Source organism: Barbus barbus, assembly GCF_936440315.1.
Source record: "Barbus barbus genome assembly, chromosome: 34".
NCBI lineage: Eukaryota > Metazoa > Chordata > Actinopteri > Cypriniformes > Cyprinidae > Barbus > Barbus barbus.
In genome coordinates this window covers 24,271,412-24,295,533 of record NC_136762.1, presented here as the reverse complement: position 1 = coordinate 24,295,533, position 24,122 = coordinate 24,271,412, and the positions used below count along the sequence as shown (strand labels likewise).

At 35.3% G+C, this 24,122-nt stretch overlaps 1 protein-coding gene across 1 annotated transcript in view; it reads right to left on the bottom strand.

Annotated features, from left to right (window-relative positions):
• Positions 1-1,331: 1,331 nt before the first annotated feature.
• LOC306853842 (beta-arrestin-1) overlaps positions 1,332-24,122 on the bottom strand; it is a 37,077-nt gene continuing 14,286 nt past the window's right edge. Inside the window, exons 2-16 of the mRNA XM_079391494.1 lie at positions 13,232-13,262; positions 12,534-12,594; positions 12,141-12,185; positions 11,561-11,757; positions 11,368-11,427; positions 9,751-9,818; positions 9,083-9,218; positions 7,828-7,912; positions 7,669-7,741; positions 7,440-7,577; positions 7,271-7,354; positions 5,403-5,426; positions 4,679-4,749; positions 4,353-4,404; positions 1,332-3,858 (exon numbers count right to left, since the gene is read on the bottom strand). Coding sequence (XP_079247620.1) covers positions 3,747-3,858; positions 4,353-4,404; positions 4,679-4,749; positions 5,403-5,426; positions 7,271-7,354; positions 7,440-7,577; positions 7,669-7,741; positions 7,828-7,912; positions 9,083-9,218; positions 9,751-9,818; positions 11,368-11,427; positions 11,561-11,757; positions 12,141-12,185; positions 12,534-12,594; positions 13,232-13,262 — 1,237 coding nt within the window. The 3' untranslated portion in view covers positions 1,332-3,746. The remainder of the gene's footprint in view (positions 3,859-4,352; positions 4,405-4,678; positions 4,750-5,402; positions 5,427-7,270; positions 7,355-7,439; positions 7,578-7,668; positions 7,742-7,827; positions 7,913-9,082; positions 9,219-9,750; positions 9,819-11,367; positions 11,428-11,560; positions 11,758-12,140; positions 12,186-12,533; positions 12,595-13,231; positions 13,263-24,122) is intronic.

Sequence of the window (24,122 nt, the reverse complement as noted above, 5' to 3'; positions counted from 1 at the left end):
GTCATTCTAACAATTAAAATAGGGTTTCAGCGCTACGTGCTTGCACCCCTAATAAATTTTAAACATTGTAATGTATACAGTGAAAATTATAGTGATACATTGGTGATCTCCATGCACTGCATCCCTTGTGCATCCACTGGAGTGGTGTGGAGTGCTGTTACATCCTTCATGCTTGTGCCACAATGCAGCCTCTTCCATTTTTGGAATGAGCAATCACATTGTGCTCATACTCAACAATCTCACTCTGACTGTTTCACCATAATCATCACAGTGAAACAAAAAATATTGTCTCAGACATTCATATTTATGTATTTGACAGATGCTTTTATCCAATGCAAGATTGCATTCAAGGTAAACATTGTTTCACACAGTTCTTGCTTTCCTTGGGAATCATGCCCATGACCTTGGTGTTGCTGCAGTGCCATACTTTACTGTTCGGGCTACATTTGAACTGATACAAGGAATTTAACATTTAAAACAATGACACAATTAGACACAATTAACTGAGATTTCCTTTGTGGTTACAAGGACTGCAGTGTAGTGCAATACATTAACTGTTTGATCCACTGACGACGCATACCACAAGTGTCCAAATACTGTATGTTGTACCTATATTTGTATCATTTGATGTTCCATTAAATGTAAATACATAGAATATAAAGAAGAAACAAAGACTTTGATATATAGAGTATAATATATTTAATCTATTGTAATTTTGTCTTACATTGAATCATCAATACCATTTCTTGACACAACTTGCCTTATGCCGGTAATCAAGTTTATTTTATAATTGTGGTTTATCCAGCACATGGGAATTATATTATATCAGTTCACTTAACAATCTATTTTAATTTAATCATTCTCTTTCTTTCTTTCTTTCTTTCTTTTTTTTACAAAAATGTTTAATTCACAAAACATACAAATTTTTGACATTTCATGCAGTAAATCAAGGCCTCATTCATATAGAAAGCACAATAATCTTTGCAATGTATACATGGCTACATTTCCAATCAAATTGCGTTTTAGTGGCTCTCCAGTTCAGAGAATTACTGAATGGGTCTAGAGGAGTTTGGACATGAAACTAAAAGTTCGCCCAAAAATGTATACTCGTCATCATTTATTAACTGTTATTTTGTTTCTAAACCTGTACGACATTATTTCTTTCATGGAACACAAGAAAAATTTAAGGAATGTGCTGGTTGTTTTTTCAATGCATTTACAATGGGGACTAGAGCTTTCAAGCTTCGAAAAGGACCATATGAAGAAAAAGCGTCTTGAAAGTATCACAGAAACTTTCCATGTGAGTCTGTGTGATTTGTCTTTTTGATTTGTTAAAGTCAAATCAAGTCATCTTTATTTATATAGCACTTTATACAATACATATTGTGTCGAAGCAGCTTTACAGAGTTAAACAGGGAAATAGTGTTCCAATAATACAAACAAAATTCAATTCTGCTGTAAAGCAGCTCTAAAAAGAGCACAGAAGTAAACAGTTGAGCTAGAACTGTTCAGAGAAACAGTCCAATTGATTCTCCAATTCTCAATTCAACAAGTTGTTCTTTTGAGTCTGATCTATTCAGTGAATTGACTGATCCGGTTCACAAGACCGAATAATGAATTATTAAAGCTGCAGTCTGTAACTTTTTTTGGTTAAAAATAGTCCGAAATCAATATTTGAGAAATTACATAACCGGCCAGTGTTCAAAACTATCACTTTACTTTAGCCCGATTCACAACGTTTAGCTTATAATAATGTTTTCTAATTTGAGTGGTTTGAGCATGGCACTGCGTCATTACGTCACGTCTGTAAACATAAAGACGTTCTACGATCCTGCAGGTGCCGGATCATATATAGCCTTTTCTCACAGCAGCTAGAATAATTAAATTTATCATTTTGATGGCAGATTGTAATCCAGAAATAATTATGTGTTTATGAAACACATGTGAATTCAATTAAATTATATTCCAGTTTTAAATGTGCTTCTGATTACAGATTACTGATTAGCCAACGTGGGATTACACAAAATTTTGTATTTTAAATAGAACCAGTTTGAAGTAAGATTAATTTGCTTTTTGGATTAAAACTATTTCTTAATATGAAATGGTATGACAATTAGATATTAGACTGTACAAAAATTTAAATCTACACGCTAATACTATGCTCATAGTCACGCAATGCTGATGTTGTTAACATTAATAATTTGAGAACAAAGTATAACAATGATTATACTTTGCACAGTTAGATGTGATATGAGCTAACTGATCTTTTGATTTAATCACCATTAATAGCATGATTTATTGTAATGCGTTTTCCCTCAGTTGGTCAGAACAAACGTGGCAGACTTGTTCAGATGACAATATACGGTGAAAATTCTGATTTGGGTCATATGAGACATAGGCTAGAATCTGTGATTGCGAAGTACAGTAAATATCCACACCGGTGCGGTGACTGACAGCTAAACTTTCACCTCAAAACATTAGATTCATCCGCGCTGGAGCAGTGCCGGAACACCGGATCACAAACCTGCACACGAAAGATAATTCCGCAAGAAACTGCAATTCCAGGTTTTCAAACATAGAGGGCGACAAAGAGGTAAAAGTTACGGACTGCAGCTTTAAATAATTCATTCAAAAATTGATCCAGTTCCAGAGTGCTGGAAAGATTATTCATGAATGACAACTTAAATGTTGGTTTCTTCTTCAGACAAACCTATTAATTCAGAACAATTCATACAATATGTACATGGCACAAGTTGAAGGGATGATTTTTCATGATACTTTGGAGCTTTTAAATTAATTGTGATAGCATGGAAAAAAATATATCAGAACATTCTTCAAAAGTTATTTTCTGTTCCACAGAAGAGACAGATTTAAGCATTCATTTGCTTTATTCAGAATAGAGACTATAACTGGAATGTTTGTAGCTCATGACTATTCATAGGTGCTCTGATTGAGAAGCTTCATTTATGTAAAAATATCATATAGTAATATATAGTCCCCTTAAAGATATATAGGCATTGTTAATAATTAAATGATTTCATAGAAACCCACTTTTAGAAATAATAGAAGACTGTTAAGAGAAAAAAATAATTTTCATAAATGGTTGTTGCATTGTGTCTTTTTTATCAGTAGTGTATCCATAACTTTTATTACTTAAGATAGCTTTTAGATATAATTTTTATCGAAAAGTGGAAAAAAAAATACTTTCACTCTGCATGACTGATCCAAAAGCTCTCAGTTGAGACATTAGACATTATAAAGATTATTCAATTTGGCAGCTTTTATAATAAAAATACTAAATCCAGTTCCATTTACAGTAATTAAAACAATAAATTCCATACATTAAATATGATTCAAAACTAAATCACGGCCCTTAAAATCTTCCTCCGTTCTAACCAAAGGAAGAATCTATAAAACAAAGCAACAACAAAGGCATGCTACCACTGACGTTTGATTTAGCTAAGATTAGAAGCCATTGCCTCAACCCTAAAAGACCCTCAAATACCTTGAGGCACTCAGTGGCCGGCCTATCAACTAAAACCTCACCTTCTAATCGCTTCGACAACAAGGTCACATTTTCTACACTTAAGTTTTTACTGTACACCCTTGCAGGATGGAAGAGACAAATGTGAACAAGAACACAACAACTGCACCACTGTGATTGTGTTAAAGGGTGTCCCATTTTGTCAGGTTATCTCGAAAGGGTCTCTTGTATCGGCACAACACAGGAAACTCTTATCTGCAATCTATCTGTCATTCAGTTTGGGCGAATCGGCACCCTCCTCATCTTCGTCTTTGTCATCTTTTGCCCCGATCAGTCGTTGTCGAGCAAAGTCCTCGAAGATGATGTCATCATCACTAGGGAAAAGCAATTAGAGAAACATTCATCAGTTGTTGTGTTTCCCTGAATGCATTTTTGTGTTGTGCATTACAAGCGGTTATTTTTTTCTTATAGACATTTCTTTTCTTTTTTTCCTCTTCAATTAGCTTTGGTAAAATTCAAACAAAGAGATTTTTTGTAAAGAACGGGAATCACTTTAGTGGAATAGAATCTGAACCAGGATCAGGACCGTTTCTTGCGATTCCTCTCCCACGGTTCCATTGGGTTTCACTACAAATTGAATTTTCAGCATTATTATTCCAGTCTTCAATGTCACGTGATCCTTCAGAAATCATTCTAATATGCTGATTCGGTGCCAAAGAAACATTCCTTATCCTTATCAATGCTTAAATCCGTTGAAAGATCACGCGACACTAAACATGAGTAATGGAGCAGCATAACTATGTATAACCACAAGACTCAAGAGCAGTTTAGCAGGTTAAATTACACCAAGGAAAAGACTTTCACTTACTTTGTGTCAAATTCAATGAGGTTTGTGTCAATAGGGGCATCATTTTCTGGAGCTAAAACAAGAAGGTTGCAAAAAGAATATTGATTGGCACTCTGTAGTTAATGGGCATAATTGTCCACTTAAAGAACCCCTTATACCCCTTTTACAAAGGTGTCTGCATATAGATCTTTTCATTTGACAAAACTGTTATAATTTTTGAATTTCTTTGCTATTAAAATCTCACCCATTTGCAATCAAACAACCACAAAACATTAGTTGGCAGTTTTTAAAAATAAACCCTACTTAGAGAAATATGAAAGCAGATAAAAAGGCAATCTGTAACATACCATCTCTGTACATCGATTCCTCCAATGGTTTGGGATGCATTAATGTAAAGGGGAGCTCAACGGCAACATCACTGGAGAGGGAAACACAGAATATGAGAGTAAGGCATCCAAGAGGCATGATAACCAAATAAACCCTTACCATTTAGGATACGCTGCACCCAAACCTCAATCCCACCACTCATGAGGTGCTAACAGAGTGCTGGAACCACTGGCCTAAAAGCATCAGCACAAATGGTCCAGTAATTGATGGCCTCTTCTTAAGTGTCTGAGCCTGTCTGTGCTTCCAGCCAAAGGCTTGGCTACTTATAGGAATCTCTAATGAGCACAATTGGCTGGAGTCAGCTGTGTAAGACACACTCTTCAGTATACGGTCAGTCCTCGGCAATAAAATTCACTATGGAGCAGCCTTGAGGTCATTGCACACTGAGTCCGAAATTAGGTTAAAAAATAAATACGACCTCACGTTATGTCAATCATGTTTGCACACTGCCTCCGAAACTTTCATCCATCAAAAAAAATTCGGATCAGTTTCGATTTTCTGCATTTTCGCATCTTTCGCATACATTTTGATAGGAAAGGATGGGGAATTCGAAAAAAGAAAATTTCAAATTTCAGACTCAGTGTGCAATGACCTTCAATCCCGTTTTCAAGGGGAGGGTGTTAAACAATTGCACACACTAAAAAAATAAGAATTTCTGGTAGGAATAAACAAAGATCACAGTACCTTGACGCAAGATCTCCAAGCAGCCTGAAAAAAAATTAAAATAAATAAATAAAACATGATCTTATTATTGAATTACAATAATAAGCATTCCATATTTATTTAGCAAAGTAATTTCAATTTAACCCTGGAATGAATAAAGGGGGTTAAATCTATCTGTCTAGCCACCAGTCACCTAACTTATTTCATATACCTACAAGTCAAGCACACCAGAATGAATGTTTCTCATGATGCAAAAGATCATTTGTGTATATATTTTGTGTACATATATGTAAATCTTTCATTACACTGAAAATAAAGATAAACCTAGAATCTTCTCTTTTAAGAAAACAACTGAATCCAATATTGTTCATTTTGACCCCGTTAATACATTTGTGCAGGTTTTTGGGTGATGCACTCTAAAAATTCCCTTTTAACCAATTAATGATAATGATAACTAGATTTTTATTTTATGGGATTTGTGAATGGTCCTTGCATTTGCTAAACACTGCTACAAAGTCAGGGAGTTGTGGATATTTCTAGCATGTTGCTAAGCAGTCGCTAGGGTTTTTTCATTCTCACTTGCAACTCGTCACATATATTGACACTTGGTCAGGACCTTTGGGTGGCACATTTTAGCGCATAGGATTAGCGTTCATTTTTCAATGTGCAGGGTAACCCTTTGCTGTCAATATGCAGACGCGAAGGGCATGAGAATTATATCGTTATGATGAAATTGTATATTGCCTCATAATTGTTGGGGTATAATTTTCAATTTAAAAAGCCACAGCAATTTTATTTTCATTATATTACACTATTTAACATTTATGAGCGTGCAACCCAACCCTTACCCCTAAACCCAAACACATGTCAATCTAAAATACAGGATATAACAGGCAGACACTACAGTCACAATTATTCCAAGTCTTCTGGTTAAATGATTTATTATTATCTCCATCATCTGCCGTACAGCACATTCAAAAATTGCTATCAGAAAAAAATGTTACATCACCTCTGGTTGTGAAGTGCCATTGGCTCTTTGTGTGTCTCGTGACTAATTGCATCATGCCAAAGTTCGGATGTTAACAGTCCGGACCGTGTTAGTGGAGCGGGACCACTTTCAGTGATTAAAACCCTATGTTTCATTTTGTTCTTCACAAAAGATTTTGTTTGGCTTCAGAAGGCTTAGGACCAGATTTATTAATAGCTTAAAACTGTCTTTTAGCATTAAAAGAGTACTGTCAGGGTTCACAAAAGGCGCGCAGTGAAGAATAAGCACTGAAAAGGCATGGACACAGTTATTTTTGGGCCTGACCTTATTGAATCCCTTTCAGACACAAAATGTATGGGAGGAGAGTATTAAAATGAATCACGCAATGCAATTTACTAATGTTTGTGCTCATCAAATTACTGCTATGTGTGCATTATTTAATGCCCAAAAAGCATGTCTTAAAGCAGGCAGTAATTTGCGCTGCCCTTTGTGGATTGCAGATTTTTGGTTAGTTTTTGCAGTAAATACTTTTGACTGTACTTTTATTTGCCTGTTACGTGTTTTATGTTGTTGAGAAGTGGGTAGGTTTAGGGTAGGGTAGGGTTAGGTGCTCAAAATATCTGTGAAAGTACAAAAGTAAATAAAATCATTTCTATTTTTACAAATGCATGCAAAGAATGAAACATGTCTTGATCTGATGCATAAGGCAAACAACTGAAAGCAATGGAGTGTGCATTAAAAAGTGATGCCAAGGGGTCCTGACCAGGAATCAGTATGTGACAAGTTGGGAGTGAGAACGTGTTCCAAAATGCTTATGTGCTATCAGAAGTAGGACATTTGTTTAATTTTAAAGTTTATTCCAGCAGAACACACCACACAGATGACCAAAATGCACACTTACCCTCCACGAGACACCACCAGCTTCACTTTCACCTTATAAGAAACAATGATGCCCAGAATTTCCTTATTGGCTCCCTCTCTTAACCTTATGAGAAACAATGCCATGGAAAGGTGAATTAATAAACCTTACAAGAAACACAATCCACTTTCAAATGAGAGACTGTACTTACAATGTACTTGAGGCTAAATTTGTGTCTTCATGTTTGAGTTTGCCATCCAGAGCCAAGCCACGTTTCTCTCGGTTATTCGCAAGGAAAGGCGTGAGCGTGTATACTTTACAAAACGTAGCACTGGGGGCCACAATATCACTAGAACACGACACAAAGCAGAGAGCAATTATTCAGATGTCAACTTGTGTTCTCATACGGTAGCTGAATGTCCGGTTTGCAGAGGACTTACTCTGATTCCTCTATCGCCACTGGACACTTGTACTGGGCAGTGTTGAAGAGGCAGATATCAGCATACTGACGCACTACAATAATAGAAATAAGTGTTATTGTTTCTTAACTATACACTAGTGAAAATACAAAGTCTGTTCGCTGTGAATAACTGAATGACCTGAAATCTTCATTTTTTTTACTGTCTTGTTTGTGTTGTTTGTGACGTGGACGTTGACACTAATTGGTTCACCATGATAGTAAATCTGAAAGACATTAAGCACAAAGAATGTCATGCAAGAGTAAAGGGCAGTACAGGAAACAAAAATATCTGCACTATGTGTACGTGTTTGTAAAAAAAAAAAAGACAGTATGGTCTAATATCGTAATTATATTATTTCTACATTCGGCCTAAATATTTAAAATGCATGTATTTGAATTAAACCATTTTAAAATAACTTAATGTGATGCATATTTGTCAGACACGCATAAAAGAAACAGGCAAGACTTCTGTTACTGTACTAATGAACCAAATGTGTTGAAGACACAACAACCAGGTTTATATATTTCTCATCAATAAATCCCATTTCTTTCAATCTCATATATTTTTAGCTGAATATTGCTGGTTTCCCAGCTAGCCATATTTTAACTCTGTTCATACTGAAAACAATTAATAGTTTTTACAATGGACAGATTTATGCTGATTCTAACTGATTCTGAAAATATGATTATTTCAATAAAATAAAGAATTTTATACTTCATGAATATAGTTTTATAATTGTAATAATTTCTTACCTGTTACATTTTCATACTTAATGATAAAATTATGTAATCCAAATGGAGATCTATATATATATATATATATATATATATAATTTGTAGTTAATTAATTAATTCTGTTTCTATTCTGTTCAGTTAGTGTTCCCAGGTATTTCTATAAAATATGTAACAGTGTACAGGCATTCCATTTAATAACATGCCAAAAGTTATTAAGGACATACTGAGATCCCAGGTCTAAAATTATAACTAAATAAATCTAATTAATTTTCAGATTCATGATTTCTGTGAATGCATTGCAGATTGTAGCATTATACATTTATTATTATCTTTAGTATAAAGCGTCAATAATGTCTGCATGAGTTTTCATAAGGTCAACAGAACATATTTAAATTTTTTTTTTAAATGAGTAAGTTAAAAAACAAGTTCTGTTATTATAATTATTACTACTATTGTTATTATTATTATATACTACTATAAGTAACAATTGTGCGTGCAGGATTTCAGTTGTAATGCCCTGGTTCCATCACTAGATGTGCCCGTTGTCTCTGGATTAACTTGGGGTACTAATAAGCAGAACTCCATCTGTGATGTTGTCTTTTCTCAATAGTCAGATATTCAATCTTATTCAGACCAGCTGAGTAACCAGACAATCCTACCTCTTTGTCAAGTGAGGCCTCCAAGTGTAAAGGTTTATCTGACATGAGAAACTGCCTTGTGGTTTCAGCCATTGGCTGTGGGCCCGGCTTCTCTGGAGCATACTGCACTTTTCTGATGACAAGACGCACTGAATTCCTGTAAAATGGCAGTTAATGGGGCATACATATCATAATGTGTGACATTTATTGACTTTTACTAAATCTATGTTGTGAGTGGTTGCCAGGACAGTGTGATGTGTAACTAACGTGAGCGATTTTCTAGCATGTTGCTTCGGGTTTGTAGAGTGTCCTTATATAAGGACATTTTATCTTAACTCTGATTATTTAAGAGTAATAGCACATCATTCCTCAACAAAATACCCTGTTTAAATATTTCTATTCATGGCCCAAATTGTGTGAGGCTTGATGTGAGTGTTAAAACAGTAACAGTGATTGCTTTACAAAACTAAATAATAAATAAATATTACTGCCTGTTAGACAGACCACTCATTTGAATCTGACAAAAACCCAGACATCATAATAAGACACTTTCTCAAATGTATTCAATTGAAAATCTCGTTTCTCTCCCGTATTTTCCAAAAACACATTCCGACATATGTTTAAAAGAAAGGTTATGTTTTATGTGTTGCTTTGTGTCAGTTACTTGGTGCCATTGTGAAAGGCTGTACCTTTTGTGGATTTTTTCTTCAACGTTTTCTGCACAGAAAGCCTTCACTTCAAAGTCAACCCCGCAGGCCTTTGCAGATAGGAATAAGAAAATGTTACTAAAGCGTGTGAAACTCGGAGAATTCTGCAAAGCCCTTTTACTTACCGTATTGACCCAAACATAAGATGACCCTTATTATAAGATGAGCCCCCTTTTTCAAGACCTTTTGGAAAAGGCATTTGAAAACCAAATGTTGTGTTTTATTAAGAATTTTTTTTTCTTAAATTATTTTCATATTGCATATTTTTGTTTTGAATGTTTAGTAAATACTGGTAAAATGTACCAACAATCACATTTAAAATATACACTTTTTGATAAACCATAAAAATAACAGGTAGCCCATCTGAATTATATAACAATTAGTCCATCCATCTCATAGTAGCCTAGCAAAATGTCATTATCAGTAGAAGTGAAATCTTATTGTAGTCTTCAAATCTGGGTAGGCTACTACGGAAGCGTATTGCATTCACTTGAGGGAAAAAAATCTACTCTGTTTTTCTGAATTAACGACTTAATTATCTCAGAATTACGAGGTAATTTTTCATTAAAAAACTTTTTTGCTCTGTTTTTCTGAATTAACGAGTTAATTATCTCAGAATTACGAGATAATTTTTAAAGAAAAAAAAGTTTTTGCTGTTTTTCTGAATTAATGACTGAATTAAAGTCATTAATTCAGAAAAACAGAGCCAAAACTTTTTTTCATGAAAAATTATCTCGTAATTCTGAGATAATTAACTCGTTAATTCAGAAAAACAGAGCAAAAACTTTTTTTCATGAAAAATTATCTCGTAATTCTGAGATAATTAAGTCATTCATTCAGAAAAACAGAGCAAAAACGTTTTTTTCTTTAAAAATTATCTCGTAATTCTGAGATAATTAAGTCATTAATTCAGAAAAACAGAGCAAAAACTTTTTTTCATGAAAAATTATCTCGTAATTCTGAGATAATTAACTCGTTAATTCAGAAAAACAGAGCAAAAACTTTTTTTCATGAAAAATTATCTCGTAATTCTGAGATAATTAAGTCATTAATTCAGAAAAACAGCAAAAACTTTTTTTTCTTTAAAAATTATCTCGTAATTCTGAGATAATTAACTCGTTAATTCAGAAAAACAGAGCAAAAAAGTTTTTTAATGAAAAATTACCTCGTAATTCTGAGATAATTAACTCGTTAATTCAGAAAAACAGAGTAGATTTTTTTTCCTCAAGTGAATGCAATACGCTTCCGTAGGCTACTGCCTTACATTTTAAAATCACTTACAGAGGAAGTTTGTTCCCATCAGGCTAACATGACAGTCACGACTCATGCCGCTGTACGCTTTTCTTTTTCTTTTGTTTTCACTCGCGATCTTCTAACATTATTACAACACACATTACATTACATATTTCTTGGCACACGCGTTTTATGTATTTGGCGCCACCTATTGTTGTGGGTGTATTATTAAGTCTAGACACAGAATATAAGACGACCACGTTTTTTCAGATGCATTTCCAAAAAAAAAAACATCGGCTTATATTCGGGTCAATACGGTATCTATCAAAACCAACATCAAGGAACATTATTTGAAGGAAAATGTACCTTTCCTGTATCCTCTGGCCCTGGTTGTAACGTGACAGAACAGGGTAAGTTTGGAGGAATCTGTGAGAAAATGTTTGACATTTAATGTTGAGACTGAAATCGTAGCACAAATATGACAAAGGTGCCAAATGTAATCAAAATTTAACTCAATTTCACATACTTGGCATCATGTCAAGAAATTAAGAAATTTCACCTCAAAGGTGAAGGGGTAAGCATGTTCTCCAAGTTTCTTTATCAGTCGCTCTTGTAGACGTGTCAAGCTCTTTTTCTCTTCAGGCACAGGAGGAAATGCCTGGATGTTGGCCACAAAGAGGTCTTTGCGAAACGTCAAGCCAAGAACGTCCAAGTCCTCCCGTCCATAGCGGAAAGCACATGTCAAGGTCACAAAAACTGAGGAAGAATAAAAACAAACTTCTCAATAACTGTACGGTTAATGGATTTACAGTCAACTTTGTACTTCTTGTTCCTAATGAAAGAAAACCATCAACAAATGGGAAAATTATTGACATACGGTAAGTGTACACAGCTATATAATTGATGTAGAAAGCGCAGCTCGGATATTAGCCTCGGAGACAGATGTAATGAGTGAGGTTTGAGTTCTGAGATCTCTGATTTATGATTGCTGGTATCTTTCAAATCTGAGCACAGTTTGTAATGCAGAGATCTCTTCTGAAATTGTAGAGGGCGGGATGAGGAGAAAAATCTGTGAGGTAGGGAACTTCAGCAAAGGCTCTATTTGGTTATTACTATACTGTGAAAATAAAAAATCTCACCTTTTCTCTCTTTTAAGTACTCTGGATCAATTAAAACCACACCATCTGCAAGAGCAAAAAATACATAGCTAAAAAGTCAAACTTATACCTGCTTAGCTGTGAAATGATTGTTATATTACTTAAATTTTTAATCCAAAATATCAAACTCTATTTAAAACATGAAGTGATCAAATGAGTTTTCTTTGATGAATAATTTAAGTTTGAATAATGTAATAGATTAATTACATTAGTAAATTAGTCATTTTAATCAATTGTATTTGCAAGCAGCTTCATTATATAATTACAAAGTGCACATACATATTTATGACATGTTAATTACAATGTAATTACAACGTAACATGCTCACTACATAAAGTGAAACTATAAGTTAAGATTGTGTATCTTATTGCCTACCGACAGGCTCCACAAGATCCACGTGGTCGACGAAATCCCTCTTACCAAGGTACACGGTTAACTAAAAAGGCAATCATAAAATGACAGTATTAGCACAACACATAAAACAATTCAAAGACAGAACAGTTTGAACTGAGCTGAAATGTTCATTTGTGCCATTGTGCATTTATCTATCATTAACCCCTGCAAAATTAATGCTTTTATGAAGTTATGAGCGCTAAATTGTCTTTTTAGTGCATTTTTCTATCAAAGCCCATTACTGAGTTGTACCATTCGACTATATGTTTCTGTAATGATTGTGTTGTGCCGATCCTGTCCCAGCTTTGCAGAAGGCTGGGTGCTGAGTCACATGCTCCTCTTTCATATTCGCCCCACGCCCGCTTCCTGCTCAAGGACTGTTGCGGCACACCGCTCGTCTCCCTGCTAATGATACATATAGATTTGTGTCTATATGCTAACCGCACAGCCATTGCAAGCTGGGACCCATCCGCCTGGCTAACCGTGTCGCAAGCATCAAATCAAATTTTGGAACAAGAGGTACTTTGTAGCTCAATATTTGTGGTTATTCAGTCATAAACATTTCATAACAGGCTGTGCTGCACTCACTGACAGAAAACATTTGCAGGATCAGAATCAAAACAACTGACAGTAACACTGCTGTTAGAAATGAAGGAGGGACAAAATGAATGTAATATTACCTTTCCATTCGGACTAGCCTTCTTGAACACCCTGTGGAAACACAAGAGTATTTTAAGATGATAATATACACTCAATTTTGCTAAGATGTAGCTATTTAAGGGCACTCATTTCTGTTTTCTGTGTGTGGTTTATTTTTGATATCATGCAGAAATTTTGAGTACTTCAGCCATTATATCAGCAAATCAGCCAAACATGCACCCGTTGTGTTGACTGGTTTTCTCCCAAAGTTTTTTTTTTTTTTTTTTTCTCAATTATCTAACATCACCTGGAGTTTTTCATTCCTTGCCTGTGTATTGTACATTAGGGAACTAAAGATTTTATAAACCATGTACAATGTGTTATGCCATAACTTTCAATTGACTGGGGTGGGTGATATGATTAAAGTTTTAACCTTCTGTGCATCATTTAACCATGACAATGATACACATCACCAAATAGTAGGCTTGTTACTACACCAAACTGGTATTACTGTAATTTGAATAAAACCTTACAGGTTTCATAATCCTCAATACCACATAAATGAATAATTCCAACAACTACCATAAGTATATCCAACTTTACCCACATACATACTGTACGTATATTATCTCACAGCTCTGTATATAAATTATGATTATAAGTACAGTATATAACTTTACCCACAAAGATGCAGTATACTCAAAGCATAATATATAAAACTGCTTAATTGTTTATATTCATGTTCATAAACCGCTACAAATAGGCCACATTTTCTGCAATATTTACTAAGAAATCATTAGCAGTTTGTCTGTTTGTTTTCTGAGACTTTTTTTATACTAATTTGTTCTTTTTTCTCTATTTCTGTAGAAAGATTGGCTGCCTCAGTGGCACTGAAATAATAACACATCTCTTAGCTCCTCGTCCACAGTTCAGCCATTCCTTTCACAGACAGCACCCTACAGCAAAACAACAATAAATGAAGTCGTAAATCAGCCTTGCTGCCGATGTGATGGCCTACATTTTTAAAGGCTGATTTACGACTTCATTTATTGTTGTTATCTGTTTGTATATGGCCTAAGCGACACAAAAATGGATTTGTTAGTGGGCTAAACAAAACAAAATTAGATTTTTTTTCTTTATGCACAAAGACTAAGGGTGCCACTCTTTGTAAACAACAACAAAATAAATACATTTTCATTTCTTAACATTTTTTAAATGGATAAAAATGGACTAACCTAAGGTTAGACATAGGCTATGTTCATACTGCATACTGCAATACTTCCTGCACATGCTTCCTTTATTTAACTGATAAACATTAACATTGTAGCATACTATTATCAGATGCGACATGCACTTTTACAAGTTGTTTGAACTAACATGCATGTTGGCAGTGTGTGTACACAACCACCCTATAATGATAAAGATCCACCCAGTGCTTTTTTTTTTTTTTTATCTTGTTAAATCATTTCCTCTTTCGCATATCAAGCCATTCTCAGATGCCTGTCTTGTGTGACCTCACATTGTCGATTGTCGGTTGGCACTAGCGTTTTACCCGCCCTGAGTGAGCTGTAGACAGTCCACCATTGTTTCGACAACCGAGCAGATGTAAAGAATGGCTTCTAAGCGATTGAGGTGTTTTGTTGTCGGATGTAATAATGAACATCGCAGTCTTCATTTACTCCCGACATCTGAGCCGCTGAAAGTGCAGTGGTTTAGCTTTGTTTTTGATGGGAATGCCCCCCCCCCCCTCCGATCTACCTAAATGCGTTTATGTTTGCGCAAATCTTTGCAAATTGCCTTTCCTAATAATGTGCTAGTTAGCAAGTTCCGCAGCTAAAGCTTAGCTAAAGTTTACAGTCTCATGAGAACGGCTCATCACCCCATGGAAGAGAGGGGCAGGGTCAACAGAGCTCATTAGCATTTAAAGGAACATGCACTAAAACGGGCTGCTGAAAACAGAGCTGATTTTGACAAGGTTAAAAGGGTGTTGTTTTACACTATCATTGAGAAATTTTGAAAAAAAACTAAGTATGTTGTAGACTTTTCATTAAGACCCTAAAGAATCATATCAACTTGTGGAAAAATGGGCATCCGATGACCCCTTTAAATGAGAGATGTAAATAAAAATTAAAAAAGTTAATTTTGTTCAAATATACTTATTATTTATCTTGAAAGGACAACATCAAGCAAGCAAGTTTCAGCTTCCATTTGCCATAGTTTATGTGCTCTATGTATGTGCACTGATTAATGTCGTGTGAATAAAAGTGTAAAGTAAATCTGTTATATCGTATAAAGTGTTTGTGTTTCCTAAACCACTCAATTCAGATGATTTTCAATGTGTCTTTATGAACTTTTTGAAGCATCAAAGTTTGGAAGGAATGAACTTTCATTGGGCGAACAGAAACATTTCATTAAAAATATCCTCAATTGTGTTCCGAAGATGAAAGAAAGTCTCATGGTTTGGCATGACATGAAGGACTAAATGATGACAACATGGAAGTTTCTGGGTGCACTGACCCTTTAAATCTTGGCAGTGTGATCACATATAGAAGCAGATCAAAAAATATTACTCCCAGTTCATTTGTGACATTGGAAATGAAAAGTCTAATCAAGCACATTGCATTGTGGGATACAGTACTCAGTTTAGTGTGATAGATTGATTGTAAGAAGAAGATAGAACACTGTTAAACAAACAGTGTTAATATCATTCCTAAAGTTCTTGCTAGCCAAAGAATTCTTGCTCAGGCAAGACCTTGCGGTCAATGCTAAAGTTTGGCAGGTGAAGCACAAAAGCTTCTCAGCATTACACTTCTCAGTCTTTTCACTGCCATATCTAGTGATAGCCAACAGGCATGTTTGTTCTAGTTAAAGGGCTTCAATTAAATTACCCAGCTTTCCTCTCTGTTAAGTTCTAATGCTGCTGTAAATTAGCCGTGGTGTCTCCACAAATCCCGCTGACCACCAGCATATCCTCTCAACTTTACATCCTTATTAGAGGAGTGTCCTCATTAATGGACATTAGGCTTTCAGAGGAAGCATTTTGGTACAATAAAGAGAGTGTAATGATGGAGATCTTGGCAGTTAGCAAAAAGCTGCTTACTATTAAAGCAGTGAGTGTGAATCATTAACGTCTTCAAAAACACAAGTTTGTGGGGTTTTTATGGCTTGAGCATTAGAAGACAACATTTGAAGTGGTTGTAATGGCACTGATGTGCAACCTATTTTGCACAAAACAAAGAGTTGTTATAAACCACAGTATTAGCTTCACAATATTAACCCCAAAGGGGCCTTAAGATGACTTGAAATGACTTCATATAAAATAAAATAAACAGAGCTAAAACAAATCAAGTCAGTTCCTATTCTCTGAGTTATGGAAGACAATGTAAAAATAAATAAATAAAAATACTACTGTTCCTATCCCTAAATGTTATTGGCAATGACTTCTGATAAATTGCTGTTTTTTCCCCCTCACGTGTAAGCCAGATAACAGCATCTGATAAATGTATAAATGTAAATCAGTGACTGTCACTTAATCCTGCGCTTCATCCTGCAGCATCTGGACAGACCAGGGACTTATGTAAGGATCCTGTTTGTGGACTTCAGCTCGGCCTTTAACATGATCATTCCAAACCTCCTCCTGCCCAAACTAACTCAGCTCTCCGTCCCCACCTCCGTCTGTCAGTGGATCAACAGCTTCTTGACAGACAGGCAGCAGCTGGTGAGCTCAACATGCTCAAGACAGTGGAGATTATTGTGGACTTCAGGAGAAACCCCCCTGCTCTATTGTCAAAAAGGCCCAGCAGAGGTTGTACTTCCTTCGCCAGCTGAGGAAGTTGCCACAAGAGCTGCTGAAACAGTTCTACTCCGCCATCATTGAATCCGTCCTCTGCACTTCAATAACTGTCTGGTTCAGCTCAGCTACCAAATCTGACCTCAGAAGACTACGGAGGGTAGTCCGGACTGCTGAGTGAATCATTGGTACAACCCTCCCTACTCTCCAAGAACTGTACTTATCCAGAGTGAGCAAAAGGGCTGGTAAAATCACTCTGGACCCCTCACATCCAGCACACTCCCTCTTTGAACTGTTACCGTCTGGTCGACGCTACAGAGCTCTGATCACCAGAACGACCAGGCACAGGAACAGTTTCTTCCCTCAGGCAATCCATCTCATGAACATTTGAACTCTTAACAATAAACATGAAACACACATCATACTTTTTTTTTTAACACACTTATTGTATTTCAAATTTGCACCTAACATACCTGTACATACTATATTGTCTATTTTGTATATTGTGTTTGTGCTATTTTGCACATTGTCTATTTTTTATTATCTGTGTCCTGTCCTGTCGCTGTCATTCTGTTGCTCTGTGGAGCTTCTGTCATCAAAACAAATTCCTCGTATGTGTAAACATACCTGACAATAAAGCTAATTCTGATTCTGATTCTGATTCAGTGAAGTTTCTCTGTTTAAGTTACCATGGTACAGCTGGCATTGCTTAAATAGAGAAATGTATTCTGAAAGCACACTGGCATTCAGTGAAAGAGACCCTTTTTTTTAAATATAGTCAGCATGGCAATGAATGATGCCTTTTAACATTTAGTGCCATACCTCCAATTAAATTGCTTTGTAATGCAAATTACCATATTAGGGTACTGATGTTAGTAATATGTAAGTAGCACTTTATTCCTATGGCATATTTTCCAAATGTAACACAGAATAAATGTTTGTAAATTAATCCAATCCTATAAACACGCAGAAATGCAGTTGAAATGGGTTTTCCACTTGCAATATCGGATACAAAGAAAACAAAATGAACAATGTTTATTTATTTTGGGAAATGCAAAGTCACTGTATATTATATTTCAAAATATATGTGACCCTGGACTACAAAACCAGTCATAAGTTGCACTGCTATATTTGTAGCAATATCCAGCAATATTGTATGGGTCAAAATGATCGATTTCTCTTTTATGCCAAAAATCATTAGGATATAAAGTGAAGAATATTTTGTACATTTCCTACCGTAAATATATCAAAAACTTAATTTTTGATTAGTAATATGCATCACTAAGGAATTAATTTGGAAAACTTTAAAAGTGATTTTCTCAATATTTTTATTTTTTGTAACCTCGGATTCCAGATTTTCAAATAGTTGTACCTCGGCCAAATATTGTCCTATTATCATAACAAACCATACATCAATGGACAGCTTAATTATTTAGCTTTCAGATGACGTATAAACCTCAAACATTGACACTTGTGACTAGTTTTGTGGCCCAGTGTCACATATTTATAATTTATATTAAAAAAATTAATCTGTATAAGCATAACTTTACATACTGCTATGATTACCATAAAAATTAATTAAATATTCCTACTACTAATAATAATGACCCTGCAGCAATGTTAATTGCTAAATTACTGTAAGTTTAGCCTTCTGTGAGCTGCTAGTGAAAACTCTCTACAATTATCAAGTAAAAAGATTTTTGCAAGAATGATTGATAAGCAGACAGTCTTTTCACATATAGATACTTTTTTTGTTTGCTTGGGGGGACTAATGCCCCTTTGGTTTGAAAAAATTGACAAACAAAAATCCAGTCTGTCTGTTGCATTTGCAGCTTCATCTTGAATCCTAAGGGTTCCTCTTCAGTCAGCAGCTGGGAATGTTAGTCAAGAGCCAAAAAAGTCATGCCATACTACCAAATGTCTTTTGGAAAAGAACTGATTGGAAGCTACAGCGCTGGGAAGAGAAGCAACCGTTCAGCTGGCCTAGCTGAAATCTCCAGAGTCAAATTATCTTCATCTAAATAAATGCCTCATACAGTGAAGCCTCTTATTACAGTCCCTTAGCTCAGGAACTGACAGCATAATAATGACAGACAGTGATTTAGATCATTTACAGCAATTACAGTGAAAAATATTCAGCCTTTTCGCACCAAGCTTTCCTGGGAGAAATAATGAGGAAATGATCAATAGGAAAAAAGCAAAGCTCTTGAGTAACGAAATATTCATGAAGAGGAAAGGGCAGGGTGTGAGATCAAATGAGATGTGATTATAACTAGAGATTCTTCATCATAATAGTCTGAACATTTACAAAAGGTGTCTGTTTTTAATACGCTGGGGAAGCTATTTTATTTATTAATAAGGATAACAATTTATTATTTATTAATAAGGGTAATAATTAAGATGACAGCATCAAAATAAAAACCGCAGTAGGTAATATCTTGGCCACTAACGCCACCGAATGAAACTGCAAAAACACTTCCGAATACGCCCCCACTCCATCAACCACTGATCGATACCCTCGCCCCAAATCACACCAGTAGTTGAGTCAGTGTTGATTTGTAGGACTATACTGGTTGCTTAAACCAAATAGGGGTATTTTCATAGCAACTTAGAGACAGTGTTCACAGTTTACCAAAAATTAGCCTAAGAATGCCTTATTTAATGGGATAGTTCACAAAAAGAATTCTGTCATCATTTAGTCACTCTCAAGTTTTTCCAAACTTGTATGAGGTCCTTTCTTCTGTTGAAAGGATATTTTGAAGATTGTTTCTGATCCCATTGACTTCCACATACTGGACCACCAAATGCTTGGTTACCCACATTCTTAAAAATATATTTTATGTCCAACAGAAGAAAGCACATTTAATATTTACTTAAAGCATGAAATAAACGTGAATGAACATTAGAAGGTATTTTATTTCAACCACAGAAAGATGTCAATTCACACCATTTTTCAAGTTTAACCAAAGTTAACCTACCCTCCTGTCTGATTTGTTTGTCGGACAAAACGGCGGATTTGGCATTATGATTGGTCAGATCACCTGTGAATCAAGCTCCCTGTGAAGGGTCAATTGGGATGTATATCTGAGTGAAATGGGCATTCTCAAATTAGAAAAAAAAATGTTGTGTGGGATTTAACTCTAAATCTAAAAGAGTCCAAAGAGATTATATCAGTCATAGCTTTTGGGGAGAAAGATTAAACTTTATAATGCACATTTGATGACTGCATGTGTTTGCGCAGACAATCAAATCAACTACTTTACAAATACTTTAAAATGCATTGCAATCGCTGTATGTGCAGTAAGAGGTTGACCAATTGATTGGTTTTGCCTATTAATCGTCACAGACAGTTGATCGCTGGGACAATCGGTTATCAGCAAATATCCATACCCATCAAACACTAAGAAGGATTGAGTCCAAACAACACAGAACTACTGCAGCACAGTGACAAAAAAACTCAATATTTCACACTAAACACCCTGTTTCCACAAAAACCAACCACAGAGAACTTCACAATGCAAACATCCTGAAAGAACTACAATTACTACAACTTTAATCACAGGCACCAATGCTAAAATTATAATAATAATAATATATGATAATAAAACCTGGCAGCTGGACCAAGATGAACTCGGTGCAAACAAATCACCTGACTTGAATATTATCAAACCCCTCAGGACAGTTTTGGGGAGAAGTGTGAGAAGCCGATTCCCTCCTACATATCTGAAGCGACAGGCAGATGTTTTGATAAGACAGCAGTCCAATGGTGAATATTTATTGTATGAATCTAGACGAATAAAGAGGGTTGGAGAGGGAAATAATGATAAAATACTTTAATAAAGAAATATTGCCTATGTCACATGTTCACTTTCTTTTGTCCAACTTTATCTGCTTAATAAAAAGCATCTGATTCAACTTCTTAGGCTCTAAGTAGAGAATTGAAGTCCTGAAATCCAAAACATGTACCATTACTTCAAAAAACAATATCTTGCGGATTTAAATTTTCCATTTTTATTATAAAGAGTATCACCAGACGATAACAGTTCAAAGAGGGAGTGTGCTGGATGTGAGGGGTCCAGAGTGATTTTACCAGCCCTTTTGACTGCAGTGGAGTCATTCAGATTCCTGGGCACCACCATCTCTCAGGACCTGAAGTGGGATATTCACATAGACTCCATTGTCAGGAAGGCCCAGCAGAGGTTGTACTTTCTTCGCCAGCTGAGGAAGTTCAATCTGCCACAGGAGCTGCTGAAACAGTTCTACACCGCCATCATTGAATCCGTCCTCTGCACTTCAATAACTGTCTGGTTCAGCTCAGCTACCAAATCTGACCTCAGAAGACTACGGAGGGTAGTCCGGACTGCTGAGCGAATCATTGGTACAACCCTCCCCACTCTCCAAGAACTGTACTTATCCAGAGTGAGCAAAAAGGCTGGTAAAATCACTCTGGACCCCTCACACCCAGCACACTCCCTCTTTGAACTGTTACTGTCTGGTCGACGCTACAGAGCTCTGAGCACCAGAACGGCCAGACACAGGAACAGTTTCTTCCCTCAGGCAATCCATCTCATGAACACTCAACAATAAACGTGCAACACACAACACTATTATACATTATTTATTCACCACATACACTTATTTTATCTTTATTTTCTCATTTCTAATTTTCACATACTTGACCTGTATATACATATTTGTCTATATTATATATTGTGTTTTTGCTGCTTTGTACATTGCCTTTTGGTTAATTGTTGTTATTGTTTTATTACCTGTGTCCTGTCCTGTTACTGTCTTTCTGTTGCACTGTGGAGCTTCTGTTACTACAACAAATTCCTTGTATGTGTAAACATACTTGGCCAATAAAGCTCAGTCTGATTTTGATTCTGATACATGTATGATGCTTACATGATTTATTAATTTTTTGTGATTCTTTTTAATATGTCCTGGCTGCTTCTACAAATTGAACCAGGAAGGAATTAAAAATTAATTATATTAGCTGAGCACATAACGTTCTCATGCCATAAAACCATGAGTCATCTGGGCGGAAATTTGGTTCCCAGCATTCATGTCCTGTAATAATGTGTTTATGAAAACATGTGTGCTTGACATGCAAATCACCATTGACTGCAGTGACGTACAATGTTTATTAACAGAAATGTTATGGCTGAATTTTAAAGCCAACCACAGTGATTTCTTTTTTAATAATCAAGTTTTAATTCATTAGAGGTGATTTATGATTTCTAAAAAATGTCTACCAGCACCAAATGTAATTGCTAAATGAACGATGTTAATATAATGCCACAAACTCACTGTGTTTGAGGGAGTCAGCCAACAATGGATTACAGTAATTAATTGACAAACTGTTCACAAGGTGACCTTTAGCCTGAGGAAGGCAGGGACAATATTAGCTTTTTAAAGGTGCTGTGAGCCTTATTTCTGGAATATCATGCATAAAATATCCCTACTATCTGAAATTCTCTCTGCCTGTCAGTCATTCTGCCCATTCAAGTTTGCTGATACATCTTTGAAAATCTCACTGGAAGAAATACTCCTTGAATTTGCCAGTTTACCAGGTTCAAATATGTTAAACAAGACATTTATATTTTATGTATTAAAAAATGCATTACATTTTCCACAAAAAAAAGTGTTTATTATTAAGAAATACTACATTGTCACTTCTTTTTTCTTGAGCATCAAATCAGTATATTAGAATGATATCTGAAGGATCATGTGACGCTGAAGACTTGAGTAATGATGTTGAAAATTCAGCCTAAATAACATTTTAAATATATATTCAAACAGAAAAGTTATATTACTGTTTTACTGTAAAACTAATCAAATAAATGCAGCATTGGAAAGAATAAGAGATGGTATAAGTTAATATATTGTTGGGGTATAATGCATTTACATAAACCTGACCTTAAAAGGCATATAAAAACAACATCTTTTAATGGAATCTTTAAGTGTCTATGTTTCAAACTGCTCTTTTATTACTTAACATTTATTAATATTACTATACATTTCATATTAATAATACTGTAAATGTTGGTGAAATGTGACATTGTGGTGGTCTGGCAAAGGGGACACAGCTTCTGAAGATGCTCCCTACAACCACATAATGCAGATTCAAGCAAATACAACATGATTTATGTCCAAATTCTGGGTCACCGAAACACTGCACAATAGACCTCGCCACATGAAGTCATAAGTATTCAATATTTTCTCAGAATAAATAAACAAATACTGTCAGCAGTCTCTCTGACCTACATTTAGCCTCATTCAAATAAGGCAGATTAAACTCTTCTCCCATGATGGCAGAGGAAAGGCGTTTTGAGACGCATCAAAAACAATATATTTGTTCAGTGATTAACATTTTTACTAGAACTTACACAGTATTGAGAGAGATTATAGTTTTCATATATATAACCATGAGACCAAACAAATCTGATTCTGAGAATAAATAGAGTAACAAATATATATTTATATTGAGTAATAAATGAATAACCTTTGAGAAAGGTTCCCAGATTTGTGATTACCTCAATATTATTTTAATCGTATGCATGTTAAAACATCAGCAATGTGTAACCTAAATGTTATTTTATAGAAAGCTGTATTCAATTCCACACCCACCAAAGCTCTACAATGGCTGATTTGGCCATACATAGACACCTGGCGTTCCATAAAAGCATTAGATTATGTGTTAACATAAACATGTCACAGACAGAGGCTTCATGAAATTAAACCTGAGAGGCACCAGGAAGCTTTCAGCCCATAATGTGCTTTCTCACTCCAAGTTTTAATAGCCAGGGAACATACAGTAAGTGATTTCAAAGTGTATGTATGAATTTTTAAATATGGTGTATGCAAAAGTATATGCAATATTTACTGTACTCTTAAGCTAAAGCACCAGGACTGGCTACCGGTGTAGTTAAATAAGTTAATTATTTAGACCTTGTTCAGACTGAATTAGTTCATGTGTTTTCTTTATGAGGGTAGCACGTTCTGAAAAAGGATCTACTGTTTTCATACAATTATTCTGAAGGCTTACTAACTTAAGTAATACTGATTTACCTCCATGTTGTTGCAAAACTGACTTTCATCAGTTGAACACAAATGGAGAGGTTCAGCAGTTTTTTCCTCTT